Source organism: Tympanuchus pallidicinctus, unplaced genomic scaffold (genome assembly GCF_026119805.1).
Source record: "Tympanuchus pallidicinctus isolate F22 unplaced genomic scaffold, pur_lepc_1.0 scaffold5, whole genome shotgun sequence".
In the NCBI taxonomy this organism is placed as follows: domain Eukaryota; kingdom Metazoa; phylum Chordata; class Aves; order Galliformes; family Phasianidae; genus Tympanuchus; species Tympanuchus pallidicinctus.
In genome coordinates, this window is record NW_026294769.1 from 65,056,941 (window position 1) to 65,072,808 (window position 15,868).

At 44.1% G+C, this 15,868-nt stretch overlaps 1 protein-coding gene across 18 annotated transcripts in view; it reads right to left on the reverse strand.

Moving 5' to 3' along the window:
* Nucleotides 1–140: 140 nt before the first annotated feature.
* The window catches only part of MTSS1 (MTSS I-BAR domain containing 1), a 117,493-nt gene continuing 101,765 nt past the window's right edge, over nucleotides 141–15,868 (reverse strand). For 4 of the 18 annotated variants that reach the window (XM_052704814.1, XM_052704810.1, XM_052704811.1 and 1 more), the window contains 6 exons: nucleotides 14,706–14,916; nucleotides 7,883–8,002; nucleotides 6,675–6,869; nucleotides 4,885–5,049; nucleotides 4,375–4,537; nucleotides 141–3,096 (listed from right to left, as the gene is read on the reverse strand). In XM_052704814.1, the coding sequence (XP_052560774.1) occupies nucleotides 2,399–3,096; nucleotides 4,375–4,537; nucleotides 4,885–5,049; nucleotides 6,675–6,869; nucleotides 7,883–8,002; nucleotides 14,706–14,916 (1,552 nt within the window). In that variant the 3' untranslated portion in view covers nucleotides 141–2,398. The remainder of the gene's footprint in view (nucleotides 3,097–4,374; nucleotides 4,538–4,884; nucleotides 5,050–6,674; nucleotides 6,870–7,882; nucleotides 8,003–14,705; nucleotides 14,917–15,868) is intronic. The other 14 variants (XM_052704821.1, XM_052704823.1, XM_052704820.1 and 11 more) reach the window with 10 other exon arrangements.

The window sequence follows — 15,868 nt, forward strand, 5'->3', positions numbered from 1 at the left end:
TTAATGAACCGTTCTATGATTTAAAGGCTGAACAAATCCAAGTCCTCCATTGCCCAGAGGTGCTGGGGAGGCACTGGAAGTGCACGGAGGTGACAGCAGCACCCTACAAGCAGAAGACTTTAAGAAGTGAAATACAGAAGTTTTCCAGCAGTTCTTTATTTATAACATAGGCTTAAGCAATCATTACAATGTAGAAGGGAGGCACACTTACAGCAATTATTTATACCAGTTTAGAACAAAAAAACTGCACAGGGAGAGGTCAACTCTCAGTACAAACTAGCAACTAAACCACAATAATTTACCATTAGAAACATTTTATTTTTCAGCTGTGACACTGCTTTTACAATATGCAAAAACACAAACAATAGAACTATCCAAAGTGTTTTGTCACGTTCTTTCTACATTGAATTTGGCAACATTTTATATTAAATTTTACCGATGATGCTAACGTTTAAGAACTAAACAAGTGAAAAGCTGTACTCGGGTACAGTTACATCCATTTATTTCAAAGGTTTAAATAACACGTTTAACTACTGAGATTATCTCCTAGCAGTTTTTGTTTATGCAAAAACCATCTCGAAGCCTCATTTGCACAATGCATCAGCTACTGGATCAGGGCTGGTGGGCCACACCACAGGCACTACCGTTTATTATATTCTGTAATAAGGAGCTTGTTTTTCAAAGAAAGGAAGGTTTAATACTCTCTAAGAATCATGCCTTTTTTTCTTTTTTATTTTTCGCTGTCAAGCCATAACAAAAAAAAAAAAAAAGAAAAAAAAAAGAAAACAAAGGTCAGCAACCACAGCAGTGTCAAATGTTATATAGAACACAGTGACCACACAGTTACTAGAAGTTCACATCCAATGCAGTTATGTATTAAAGCATGAGAGGTTGTGGAAGCAAGTCTAGAGCCAAGAGAAATCTGCAGGGCGTTGGGTGGAAGCTGCCTGTTGGAGCAGCTGGCAGCTGCAGCAGCCTGCTGTCCATGGGTGGCTCTGCTGGGGGGTGCAGCCCACAGCGTTGGCTGTGCGCTCCGAGCAGCTGCAGCGCCCCGCGGTGTGCATATTTCTGTCAGCTATAGAGAACAGGTATTGCAGCAAGAACTTACTTGTACTTCAAGGAAAAAACCCAAGTCTGAATAATTCTATCAACAGCGATCCAAAAAACGAGACTTAAAGTACAAAAAAAGAGAATACAGTGGTCAGACTCCCGGTATCATCAAATAAAAAACAGCGTATCTCCCCACCCCCCAACCCTTCAGCCCCTTTTTTCGATATTTAAGAAAAGCCAATCGACTGCCATTTAAAAGAAGGTAAGAAAAACAAGCCCCTGTAGTGGAAAGGAACATTTGCAGTTTAGTAGACCACAAGCTGCTTACGCCTGTCAAATCCTTTTCTCAAAATATTTGGGCTTCCCAAGGTGCCCAGCCTGCTGGGCACGGTCAGAAAAAGGCATTTTGATAATATCTAAGAACTCCCTGCTTGCTGTTTAGAATCGTTTTCACCTTTGTAACTGCCTTCAGCCTGTTGTCCTTGTTTGTATTCGGTGAGAGGATGGGAGGAACAGAAGGTGAGGGCGGAGGAACTGAGCCTACACAGTGACGGCTGCATGCATGTGACTGAGAGTTGGTGCTGTGCAGTCAGAAGGAAATGTGGCAAAAAGAAAAACAACAGTCTTTAAAACACCCTACGGAAACAAAACACTGCAATCCAATATGGCTTATTCTGATGCATTTACCATGAAGCTACCAGTAATTACTCCTACTAGGCTACTTTTGTGCAACAGCATCTGCTATTTTGATGGCATCTCCCTCCCCCCCTACACCCAAATACTCTACCAACTGCAGGTTTCTTCCTTGCATTATATATTGCTTTCATTGTCAATTTTTAGTCCTGCTCTTCAAACCTCCTTTTTTAACACTCGAATGAGGATCTGTTCCTCACTGCTCGACTTAAACTTTACAATAAGTCCCGCTGTTTGCTTTTTTAACCTCACTATTACAAGGCGCTCTACAAAAGCTTGCAAAAAAGCCAGATTCTCATTAAATCCCTTTGCTGAAGTTAAACTACTCAACATTTTTTTTTCTCCTATGATTTAAAACTTTACAAAGAGTTATAAAAAAGGTAAATGGGATTTGGCACCTTCAGAAAAAATTAAAAGTGTAACTTAGATCAAAAAAATGTGGAAACAAATCACTGTTATTTACAAATTAAAACACCAGTGAAGATTATGTCTTACTACGCTCTTTCACCATGGTTTCTCTTTCAGAGTACTGTCAGACCGTCTGTTACCGAGGATCTTCAGAAATTCATTGATTACGGATCGGAATGGATCACACAAACTACTTTTCCTCCCAGTTCCTTCTTGGCGGCGTGGTACTCTGGCAGCTGCTTCGCTCCTAGGAAATACGAGGTGCCGAGCGATCGTTGGTGGTCGTCTTCTTCAGCTTGACGCCGCGCCGGATGGCGTTCAGCATGTCTTCTCCTTGCGGGACGTCCCCAGGGCTGAGGTCTCCGGCGTCGAGCTCCTGCTGACCCGCGGGCGCCAGGCTGCTCGCGCCGTCCCGCTCGCTTTCCTCCCCCTCGCTCTCGGGAACCGCCGGCCTCTGCTCGTCGGCAGCGCCCAGTTTCTGGCTTGACGGCGGGGGGTTGACAGACGCTTGTCCGCTCCATGAGGAGGAGGGCATGCTGGGGACGCTCTGCCCGCCGTCTCCTGCTGCTGGGGACTCGGGACTTTGCTCGGGACACTCTTCAGTCCCAGCGAGGACGCCCGGCAGCCCCCCCGGGATATCGGGGACGGTCGGTGTTTTGACGGGGATCACCGGCGTCTTGATGGGGATCGGACCCGCCCCTATGGTGCCACGTCTGACGGAAGGTTTGGTGGAGGGGGTCCGCCTGATGGTGGCGACGCCGGGGGTGACGATGACCGGTCCGAGCGTGGTTGGCAGACCTGCAGTGGAAGCGGGACGCTTGGTCTGAAACATTCTGCGATAGGACTGACTAATGTCGCTGTTTCTTGGGATGGTGGAAGATTTGTCAAACTCTTGTTGTTCTGCCTCCTGGTCACCACTCACAGAGAAATAATCATAATCTGAAACTGATGCCAAATGACACAGTTAGAAACAAACTGGAGAAGACTACTGAGTCACGTCACTTACTCCGAATGTGTTATGCGTTATGTGTGTTTGCACATAACCAAACCAGGAGGCCAACACCAATGAAGGCAGGTCTCTCCTCTATGAGGAAGAAGTCTGAAACATGGTGACCAAGATTCTCACACCGCGTGGCTGAGGCCAGGCACCCTAAATCTGCAGCCTGCCCACATCCCTCAAGACAGAGAACAAGAGCTGTACACATTCAAGTACCTTTTCTAAAAGGAACTAATAAAGCAACAGAGACTCGGAGTGTGTTGCCTGTGTTAAGGTTCCAAAACCAGCATCCTACAAACCATATGTTACCACTTGTAGATACAAAAGCTTAGAAGAGTCAGCAACTAAAAAGTGTGCTTTAGAATAGGCAGTGGGTGGCTCAGGGGATGGTGTACCAATATTTCAGCAACAAATGTGATTATTCTGCAAACAAAGTAAATCCCAGCTTTGAAAACACAACCTAAGCTGTAATAATTGCACTGGGTTCCCTTCCTTCTATGTAAATGTTGAGCCAAGCTGGGCCCTCTGCAAGCCCCATGGCACCCTGCAATTGCACAGATCTCAGCTGAGCAAACAATATGGTTTGCTGAACTGTAAACACAAAACTCAGTCCCTCTCAGATTGCTGCTGGATCTGAGATGGCACAAAGCCCAACACGTTACTGCACCTTCCTGTTTGCCCAAGTGAAGGTCTCCAACAAATTCTTTTTTCCAGCTACAGCCATTTCTGTTTGCGTAGGAAATAAAAGGTCACAAAATAGAAATGAGAACAGAATCAGAGCACTGACAGAACAAGAAAGCAAAGCTCACAAGTACAATTTTGCTAAGAATGTAGTTTGAAAGGGATACTGCTACCACAAAAAGTGCATGGCGCAATACCTGCCTCATTCCACTTACCCCATTAAACCTAAATCCAGAACTTCCTTTAAAACTCTATCTTGGTAGCATCCTTAAACTAAAACTCATTCTAGGAATGTACAAGAAAATAGGTGTGTTCAACACACTATGCAGAAATCCAGAATTCTATTTAATTACAAAATCCAAGCTGCATTCCGGGCTGGAAGAAACTTTGCAATAGTGATGTTCACCCCTTCCCTGAAGCTGACTGTAAAGCCAGTGACGGCTGCTGGAATACAGCTCCTCACTGCTGGGGGTGGAGCGCATGAGGGCTGGAAGGCTTTGAAAGAGAATAGCTCTTGGATGGCACATCAGTTCAGGGCTGGGTACCTTGAGATGGGATTGTGTCCTCTGAACAGCATGGAGTTGTGGTCTGGGTGCTGTAACCACTGGAACACTGCAGGGAATCCCGACTGCTCCTCTGGGTGTCGAGCTGCAGGCCTCTTGTCAGAGCGAGTGCCAGCTCCTCACAGGGCTCCATTTCCTCACCCTGCTGGTTGCACACAGAAAGGAGATTCATTACATACAGGTTTGGTCAGTCTTCACCAGTTTTTAGGCGTTCTTTCTCCCAAGCAAAGCTTGTCACCATCACAATCCAAGAGGACTGTATCCAACCCTTCACTTGGGCTTAAGAACAGACACCGCTTTGGCTGCCATTGCCCTGCAAATGCTAACAGCCCAACAGCATATTCTTTCACGTCCACACAACTTCCACTGCCCGCATCACCGCCACACCAGCCCCACTTGTTGGACAAGTATTTGCCAAGATAAGGCACGTCAACAAAACCGGCACGTCCATTTCCTCTGCACCAAAAAGCACATTCAAAATCAGAGCCTCACCCTTGTGGCAGCCGACACCGTCATGCTCCGAGGTCTCTGGGCCTCCTCGGCTGGGACAGGTGGGCCGCCCTGAGCTCCGCCATTGAGATCTGGCTCGCGCTTCTCCTTCCGGCGCTGCAAAGTGTTCACCACTGGCTGATCGTAAGGGCCTGGTTTGGCCCAGTCCTAGGGAAACGCGCTTGTTAGTGACAGCTTTCCTGCGTAACTGGGCTATAAGCACAAATATAACAGTGCAAAAGGGCAATTTTAAGGCTGCAGATGATGTATCAAACTGGATATGCCTTTCTGAACAAGGCCATACATTAATTGATCTTGATGATATTTAAATTTTCTCACTTACAAAACCTATTTCCTTTATTAAAGGAAACCTAAGTTTCCTATTCTACCTAAGCTTTTTTCAGTGAAGTTATTTAGTATTTTAACATTACTGCTTTCTCTAAATGAAATACTCCTGTGTGAAAGCCTGTATTTTCAGAAATTCAAGTGCAGAGGTCACAAGCACACACCACAAAATATACATAAAGGTCCAATCAGCAATGCTAGATGTACACAAGTTCTGGTACATTCTTACATGTCTACAGTTTAAATTAGGCCTGAACAGATTTTTGATACATCGGAGATTACTCTGAGCAATCTCTCAGTTAATGGCTGAATTCTGGTTCATAGTAATGAGTTGTACTGAAGGAAGACTGACATTTTTATTAACGCATGAAGAACTGTGCTTTGCCTAGACAGCTGTGTCTCTGCTGTAAGCATTTTGCAGTAAAATGCACTGGCAAAGAGCTTCTAGCACAGACACAACCAATGACACAGAAGCTCTGCAATCACTGTGGCCAACTTGTGTTTATGTCTCAGTCTCCAACTGCTGGAGAGATAAGTGAGGGGTCTGCAACAAGGCATCTCAGTTTACACATAAGAAGGTCCCACAGTGCGTATGTAGCATCATGGAAGCATCCACAGGCATCGAGGACCTGTGCAGCACTACCAGCTGCATTCCAGCAGCATGAAACTTCAGGGCAACAGGCAGGAGAGCTGGTTCCCCTCCTCCAGGGCACTGCTCCATAGGGAAGTGCCTGGCAGGGATAAGTCCATGCTCTGGCAGGGCAGAGACATCCGGATGTGGAGGGAGATCCTCACAGATCCAGTTATGGCAACCGATAGAAGTTGCTGCACTCTGACAGGTTCTGTGGTCTCACCCGAGACAACAGAACAAGCTGTGGGAGCTCTTTCAGCCTGCGGCAGCAAAGTTAAGGCAGCTGCAGTCACTGCTGGGCTCCACCTGATGCCAAGCAACTTCTGAACCCACTCCAGCTAGACCTACAAGAGCACGCTGCCTATGGCCTAGGGGGGGCCAAGGCCAGCAACTGCAGGGAGAGCACTGTGTTGTTCCACAAGTGATTTCACTACACAAGCTGGGTGCCAAGCCTGCACTTCTCTGCCCAACTGAGAGCTTTGAGGACACTCACCACACTCTATGCTTGCTGAATGGAGCCCAGAGTGCTTTCAACAATGCCAGATTTGTTCCAGCGCTAAACTGTTCCTTCTTACCTCACTGTTATCAGCCTTAATATGTTTTACTTAATGCGTTTTAGAAAGTGTCAGAACAGACAAGGTCATTCAGAAATATTCAGTACTGGATTTTAGCTGATTATCACCATGCAGTGCCCATTCAGAGCCATTTTCAACAGAGCAAATCAACAGTAATTACAGGGATTGAAAGGTAGCAACACCCGCTGTGCGCACACTCAGTATGAGGAGGTGAGGACTGCCACAACAAAAGGAACACAAACCTTCCAGCTAGGGATCTTAGATGATGGCAACATGCCTGGCCCAATGGTGTAATAATGAACGTAGTCTGGAAGGAGGGCTGAGGGAGCCCGAGTCCACGCGCGGGAGACAGGCGGGAAATGAGGGAAAGGACCTGCACCAACTGAAGCTACGGATGGGTCACTTGATAAACTACAGTGATAAAACCCATTAGACAACTGGAAACGAAACAAATAAACAAACAAAAACAGAGAAATTAATATAAACAGAATGAATATGAAAATACACTGTGACTGACACTCTAGGGAGAAAACTGTATCTTAAAATAATTAAAAAAAAAAAAAAGAAAGATCTTAGCTTTGCCGCAAATAAACAACAGAAAATTGATACAATGCTTGGTTCAGAACTGAGATTGCTTGAAAATTGTTACTTGGCATAACAAATTTCAGACACCAATCTAGCAGTCATTGTCTCCAGGCTAAGCAGCATTGCCTTCTGTCCGTGAAAGTGGCACACTGGGACAAGCTTTGGCAATTTAGTTAGTCTGCAGGCGTAAAAACAAAACATTTCCAATACTGAAGGTGTTTGCATTGGTGGCATTTAATCTATGTAGGCGGACAGAGAGGAAAAGCATACTGCCTTTGAAAATGACATGATCTGGCTGTGTGATGACACGGAAGGGGAAAAAAAGAAAAAACCCAACAGCAAGGATTTACCAGATGAGAATGGACACCATGCTCACTTCCTCCTCTGGTTGTGAGGGTAAACCCCATAATTTACTCCAAACACGTTCTGGCACAGAGTTTCGTATTTCTTTTTGTTTTCTTCAGAAACACACCCCAATTGCTTGGCATTACACATGATATCTAATGGGAGAGAGTGGAGAAGCCACCAATGGTAAAACATGGCCAAGATGCCCTTTGTCAGGCAACCAGCTGGTTTGGGCAGCATTCCACAGTCTCCTTCAACAGAAAAAGTGGACACCGAGATTTTCATAGAACGTTACTTTGCAAAATGTCCAATTTGCAGTGTCCCCCTAGCACTCCTTTTAAGGTGTCTCTGTGGTTCATTCAAAGAGATTGAATTTTAAGGGAGTGTGCAGTAGTTCCTATTCTCATCTTCCCAGAGAAGAATCCTGGCTGTGTCCCATGAACATTTTTTTTGTCCAAAAGTTGCTGGGTTTGGATAACAAGCTAGCAGGTTTGTATGTCTTTGAGATGAAGTTTTTCACCTTATCTGTGGAGGCCCAAGCCCCCATGGTGGAGCCTGAGCTGACTGAGGTGGGGGAACTGCACTCGCTCACTGACTGGCAGGTTTCAGAGGCTTCAGAAGAGGCAGAGCTGGACGAATTCTGCAGCGTAAAACAGCACCACAACGCAGGGAAAGGATACACAAGCCGTCAAAGAGAAAAAAAAATACAAACAAAAAAGAAAGACAAAAAGCACATAAACAAAGACACACAGAGGAGAAAGGGAAGGATGAGAGAAGCAGAGGGTTAGGGTTTAAATAAACAATTAGAAACTGCTCAAAACCATTGCTAGTGTTCAGGAAATCTACACCAAAACAAGCCAACTGCTTAGTGAGAGAACTTGCCACACTGCTTGAGAATGAGGGATTGGTCTCAACCCCTCATTACATCTCAGCATCTCAATTCTGTTAGCTGTCTCAGAACAAGAAGCTGAATGGACCGATGGTCCAACCATGCAATTTACCAAGTCAACTGATTCATACGAAAAGCAGATTGTCAGTACTTGAAAGACAAAGTTTAGATTGAAAACATGGAGCAGCAAATGTCACATTCACAAGTTCTTAGATTTTCTGACCTGCAATAGTGCTTGTGAAAAGTTTGTCTGAGTTCAAATATTATAGAATAGAGAAAGAAGCAATACTCACCAGATTGGACGTTTCCAAAATCTGTATGCATGTGCCTCTGTGGGGAGTATGCATACACCCAGAGCACTGACTCAAGCTTTTCTGTCCAACAGTCAAAAGGAAGGTGCATGTACTTTGTTGAGTGCATAAATGGTGGCACGTGCTTGCCAGCTGCTTCCTCTTATCAGCAGAGATGGAAAATATCAGGGGCTTGGACAGAGAGGGAAGGAAAATGCAGGACACCGAATGTCCAATAAACAGCTCAAACACTCAGCTTCTTACAAGGAACTTCTCTGCCACTTTTCAGTGCATGCCCCTATGTGCATTCACTGCTGGAACGCCTCCACAAAAGCAGGTGACGCACCTACAGACAGGCCTCACTCCAAGATGAACAAGCTTGTGGAACGTTTTACTAACTGCAATCGGCATCACCATCAGTAGGGATGTGCATACAGGTCCAAGGGTGCATTCAGAACCAAGGGCTCTGAAATGGTCAAGGACATCAGAAGAACAGCACAGCCCTGAGCTCTGTTCACTGCCAGGAAATGCAACATTGGCAACAATAATTCATCCTTTTGTAGTCCAAGACCTGTGAAGAAAACCTATCTAAGGATATCACCAACATTTTGTCACACCTGAGAGAATGGCAAGGAATCCAGAAACGTGTTCTTGTATACAGGATTGTGTAGCAGCACCTCAGTTTTCAACAAAGAACATTTTGAACAGAGAGGGAAATCTCGACTGAAATAGAACCTAGGAAGAGAGCTTGGAGTGAGCCTGCAATAAAATGGTACCTGAATGAGTGGCACTGTAGAACAATCACCAGTGCTGACAGCCAGAAATTGGCTCTATGCTCACTAGAACCTACATATAAAGAATGTATGTATTGCTAACTGCCTACATAAAAGGAGATGCCAATCTCCCAAGACAGAACACTGCTGTTGTAAGGGTTTCAGTGAAGACTATCAGGGCTGTTGAAAAGCATCCTGGAATTTTTAGTGAACTGCGGATTTAAGTAAGAGCTGTAAAAGTTTGCAAAAGCTGCTAAAAAAAAAAGACAAAAAGAAAGCATGTAACGTAGAGGATTATGTTTTACACATAATGCACACCCTACCTTGTGCTGGCATCAGATCAGATCTGCATGCATTGTGGCAAGTGTATGTACGTACCTGTGGGCTCAGCAAACAGGCTGGTATTCAAAGGGTGGTACGATGCCCTTTCAGCTCAAAACTTCACCTCAGACAGTTGAGACGAATATGAGATCAGAAGAACCATGAGTGTTTATGGCTTATAAGAAGGAAAGTGAAAAGTATGCCATGGGGTACTCGATACGCAGTGGTTCAACTCTGCGTAACCTGCTACTTTCTTGACTGAAAGCAACATCTTTTATAGGAGAAATATTTCTGAAAATAAGAACATTAACAAGCGTGAGTTGCAGACGACTTCACCTTCAAACACTATTGTGCATTAGATGGAGATAGCCTATTTTTAATATTCTTAAAATCAGTTTTAAAAGTAAACCTCCAAGTTCTGCCTGCCCAAGTCCTGGACTGCTCAGCAAAAGAAACTGATTGAGATCGCTCACATGAGAACACCTATACTACCAGTGTCAGATTGGGGGCAGGAAAAAATAAACCTGAGAACAGTATTTCAGAGAGCATCTTCTGAAACCTCATGCTTATGACCCAAAAGAACTGTTGGAAGACTGTTTTGGGTCTGCGTACGCTGCACATGACAGGATGGACAGGAAAGGACGTGAGTTCCACATGCTGTGTTGTTGGTTTCTCCGTATGATCCACTGAAGGGAGAATTTGAAGTTTACACACAACACAGTATTCTTACTCACAAGCCAGAAGTTTAAGGAGATTGTGTCAAAAAATGATAGTGATAAAAATGGGTCATAAATGCGGTTTGCAGAGCAATGGAGTTCCTGCAGTCAGCAGACGGAAAAAGATTAAAAATACAAGTCCTGAAGATGCAAAGTTTTGTTCAACTTATGTGATGTGTGGCAGAAATGATTGGAAATGGTGAACTTTCGAACTGAAGTGATTCCAAGGTGAAAGAAAGGCTCTCACACCAAACCCAGTGTGGTCATTCAAATGGCAAAGGATGAGCCAAAACATCATGGGGTAAACACCCTGACAGTTGAAGGAAATGCAAGATGTGATGGTAGGGAAACTGGATCTCTTCATCTGGAGAAATTCCCAACATAGAACAGGAAGCCTCATGTCTTGCTAAAAAAGGATTCAGTCAGCGAGAAATTGATGGGGATGGAAGAATACTGAGCTCCTGGGGGAAAAGCATAGAGAAAAAGAACGGGTGCAGGCAAAATGCTGCCTGGATCAGACTGCAGGAACGGTCCTGATTGGCTGAGAGGATCTGACTGTGGGAAGCACAGACCACCCTTCATTCCTTAGCAGAAAGTACATGAGTGGCTGAGAACAGAAACTGCACGGTTACTGCTTGGGCAAAAGGTCTCCAAACTTGAGTGCTTGTTGCAGATGCACACACACAGGCAACATGGGGCTGAGCAGTTCTGCTTCACATCCCCTGGAGTGAGCAATGCGACTCTGGCTTTTTTCAGTTCATTTTAGTTTATCCCTTTTAAAAATGATTGCTTAATTTGAACGGTTTTTAAAATTAGTCCTTTCATTTTAGCTACTTTAATCCTGGGAGGTTATTTTTTTTCCCACAGCTGTGATAATGGTGGTTCTGCTCAGCTCCTAGATCACCTCTTCTGAGAAAACTGCATGTTTTCTGATGTGTCCCTGATGTTAACTGTACCAGCAGAAAGTTAAAACTGCTCTGCACAGCAACAAGCAATCCCTCAGATGTACGTTCTGTATGTGCAGCATGGTATTTGGTCTCTCACACACTCTTCCAAGTTCTTGGATTATCTGTTTCCTTTGTTTGCTGTGCTCTCCATCCAAACACAGCATTGCTTTCTTAACCCTTCCCTTCCTCCTGTACTAGACTGCTCCTGAGCAAGAGTTTCCCAGGAGACCAAACTCTAATGAAGAGCCTGGCCCGATGTCCCTCTGCAATCAGCAAAAGACACATCAGTTACATTTCTGAAAGCTAAGCATGGGGACTCAAGGTCACCTCCTCAGCCTGTCTCATTTCCAGAAGCGAGGCACTACTCACTTCTTCCTTCTAGCTAGGGACAAACCCTTGAGAAACTTAATTTTGAAAAATGATGTTTAGGAAAAGCAAGTGCCTGGTGAAACTGATAGATGCATTTATTTCTATAACATTTTTTTATAGCTCAATCTAGGAACATATGGTAATTTACATGGACAACTGAATAGCTGCAACAGTATATTTTCCCTATCCCACCCTCAAGCTATTTCTAGCAATGAAATTTCCTCAAAAGTAGAATCTTCTTAGCTTTCAAGCGGAAGCAAATTCACCTCTGGTTTCCCTCTACCTTACTGTTAAAGGGAAAATGATTTCCAGAATATTCCAGCAAGAAAGAGTCAGTTCTCTGCTGTCTGACTAGATGAACAGTTTGTTGCTTTTCTCCCCTCCTCTTTAATACACTTCTTTCTCTCCCCTCGCTTTCACTTGTCAAGTCATTAGCAGCCTCTAAAATCCAGCTCTATAATCACTTTCTATCTGATGAAAATCACCGTGTGTGCTCACTGCAAGCCCAGCCTTCTACTGTCATCTCCTTAACAGAGACTTAATGGCACCATCAGCGTGCCACCTCATCTCAGATCCTCAGCTTGAGTACTGCACAGGGCACAAGTGGTCAAACAGCACCAACCACACTGGACTTTCATTATACTCTCTGCTCCCAGCAGAAGATCCTCCAAGGGCTTTACATGGTTTCAGTACATGCAAAGGGCAACGCTGACCAAGGCTGACCTCACATCTGGCATTTAGAGAAACCTTTCACCTGCAGAAAGAGATCTGCAATGCTTTTCATCCAGCTGCACTTGCTTGATAAAGCATTTTGGAAGAGCCCCTTCTAAATGCACAGCTATCTGTGAGAGGCTAACCCTTTCACTTCCAGTGATGTCAAGAATAATGCTGCAGAGAATATTGGGGAATACTGCATACTCAATTAAAAAGAATAATCATGTAAAGACTAGTCAGCAATTGTAGGCCTGTTCATTTTGACAGTCATCTCTCCTCTGGCACAGCCTGCGTCTTGTTCAAATCCCTGCTTATTTCTTCTTTCAGATTTAATCATTTATCTGTTATTTTGAATGGACTCAGATTAATTTTCAGTATAGGTGAGAGCATAAAAGCTTCATGTAGATCACACAGTCCCATTCCCGTAATTCAGGGATTTTATGTGGCTCCTTTTTACTGTCTTTTAAAATCCATTATTAAAAGAAAATGGGTCTTGTTGTCCTAAAAACTACTGCTGCTAGCAGATGCCACAGCATGTAGCTAGCAAGCATCAGCAAAGTGTCCACCTGCACAAGATAAATGGCTCTTAATTTCCTTCGTTGATCCCAAAGCTTGCTTTTCTGCTTCCTCAGTGTCACTACCAGAAACAATGACATCAGTGTTTCAGAAACAACCGGCAGCTGCCACCACTGCTCCTCCCACCCACCACCCAGCCTCAAAGCACGACCCCAAAAGGAAGTTCTGTCAGTTGGTTAGAGACACACAACACGAAATAACGCTGTAAACTGAACAGCTTCTCAGTAAGCTCACGATCACAATTGCCTGTCAGCACAACACACACATTTTACTTAGTGCTGAACATACAAAGCGAGACACTTAAGCAGAGATGAAGCGGCCAGGCAATGATCTGTTACCTTTTCCTCTGCGTAAAGGTATACAGAACTAGAGACACACAGAGCACATATCTATTTGTTATACCAACACACTACACTTGTCAAGTCAACGCCACACTGCTGCAGCCTTCTACAGCTCACGAATAGCTCAAGTGATGCTTGGATCAGTTTGCAACTTTATGGATAGTTTCTAAAATGAAGTGAAAGCGTATGAACTTAGCTGGTGTAGATCAGCGTGACTCCATCGACTTTCAGGATGCTCTGCCAGCTGATACCGGCCTAAGTTCTCTCCCTTGTTTAACAGGGGAACTTGCAAAGAGAGGTGTTGGGTTTTTTCCATGCTAAGGGCAATTGCAAAGTTACATCCTCATCAGCAAACACAGCACCATCATGTAGATTACCACCCTTTTATGCAGGTGCAGTGGATACTATGAAAATCAGAGATGATGCTAGCATGTATAACCGATGTATGTATCTTAAAAGTCAACTTCCTTACCTTGTTACTATTCCAGTTTACTTTATTATTGCTCATTTACTTTTTTGCATTTCACTTAGGTTAGCCATAGCCAATCTAAACAAAACATTCATTTTATTAGTGTGCACAAAGTTCTTCAGGTTGTCATCTATAAAAACAATGCTGATGTGTCCAGACTGCGGACAGCTGTAGATGTTTTCATTTGAAAACCAAGCATTTTTATTAAATGAAAGAGTTAAGTATATAGAAGGGAAAATGCTGAGCTTTTCTCAAGAATATGCCCCAGGCCTACATGAAGCAGTGCTGTTGTTGATGATACCCTAAAAATTTCACTGGGAGAGCTACCTGCTAAATGTAAGCCTATCCACAGAAAGGGATGTCATCAAAAATGACAAAACTAAAGCCTCCTATGATGTCGAGTATTCCAGGCCCTTTGTAGGGGCTCATCTGGTGGGAATAAAAACAGTATCCTTGTTGTCAAAGCCACCACTGTACTGATACAATGGCTGTCAGAAGGCTGTTCTGGCACTAATGTTTGTCCATTAAAAAATAAACAGCCATCAGATACTAACAAGTTGCAATCGGCATAGGATATTAATTGGTAACCTCAGTGGGTGAAGTGAGTATTTACTCCTTCCTGCAGAGGGATTTCTTATTCTTTCTCCTCTGTACCCATCTGAAAGTTAGGCATCCAGGCTCCCTTCAGGGCCAGAGCAAAAACCACATCCCCTGAGAGCGACTCATCCCCTTCTTCACTGCCAGCTGCAACAGCAGTACATATCACTCACAGAGGCCCAACTTTTAGATGGATGAAGTGCAGTCAGACAAATCCTCAGGGATTAATCTGACTTCAAGGTACCCCAAAATTACATCATATCCTTTTGTGAAAGGTGAGCCAAGCAACGGAGTCCAGCTCACAGTCAGTTTTTTTTTGTTGTTCTCATGCTTGCACGTACCTGGTTAGGTGCTTCTGGTGGCATAGGGGATGGCGATTTGGACTGGAAAGCATCCTGGGACATGAATCCAGAATCATGGGAGGACACACTGGACAGCCTCATGGGTGCCTGCTGAGGCAGATTGGAGCTGCGATAGCGATAGTGTGAACTAGGTGAGTGCGAGTGCGAGCCACTGGACCGGGAATCACTACTGTTAACGCTGTTCAGACTGCTGTGAGAGACAAAAGGAACAGAGAAAGGAAAGGGGAGAGGAAAAGACACAAGGATGGGGTGGGGAGAGACCCGTATACAGTACAATTAACATTCCACATGTCTCTAGCAACAGGCAGCATAAACGGGAAAAGAAAAAATGTTGACAAAATAAATTTAAATATAAATATATATATATATGCACATATATATCAGTAAAGAACCATAAGCAGCTGCAGTATCCCTTGTGACCAGAGAGAAAATGGCATTTTACCTGGAATTTCACTTAAATAACGTTCTGTAACCACTAGCAGTTCAAGTTAGGTTATGGATGAAGGGGTGTTACACGCCTTCTGGCCTTTACACTTATGAGCAAACAAGCTTGCTGACAGCTCTCTTCTACTGCACCACAGACCAAATTTTCAGAGAAATCTGTAGCAGAGGGTCCAAAGGCATCATGGTTCATCTACAAGTCTGCATCCCGACATGCAGTTTTTGGGTCAGCCAGCATATGAGATTTTTGACAGCATTACCAAAACCCCATATTCAGAGTATCTGAGACAAGTTTCTCTCACACGAATGCTTTCTATTGGGAATAAAAGCAGGTGATAGTTTATTCAGTGAAGTCCTGTCTCCAGATATGCAGCTTTAAGAAAGACCATCAAAAAATTAATAATCCAAATTAATATCCATTAAAAATAAGACACCAAAAAACCATTTCAACCAAGAAGATTGATTTTCAGTCTTCAGTACTCATGAAGAACAGCAGTGTCAGTCAGAACAGCCAGTCAAAACATGGGAGCAGCTAAAGTTTCTTTCTGGGGTGGCTAAGCAGGACTAGCAGGATGCATCACTCTGAAGGCATTTTCCTATCGTCACTGACAGGCATCCACTGCCTAGCTAAGGAGATGGCTCTGAACTATACATGGGCCAGCACTGCATTGCACCTGACCATAAATCCCACATACACATAA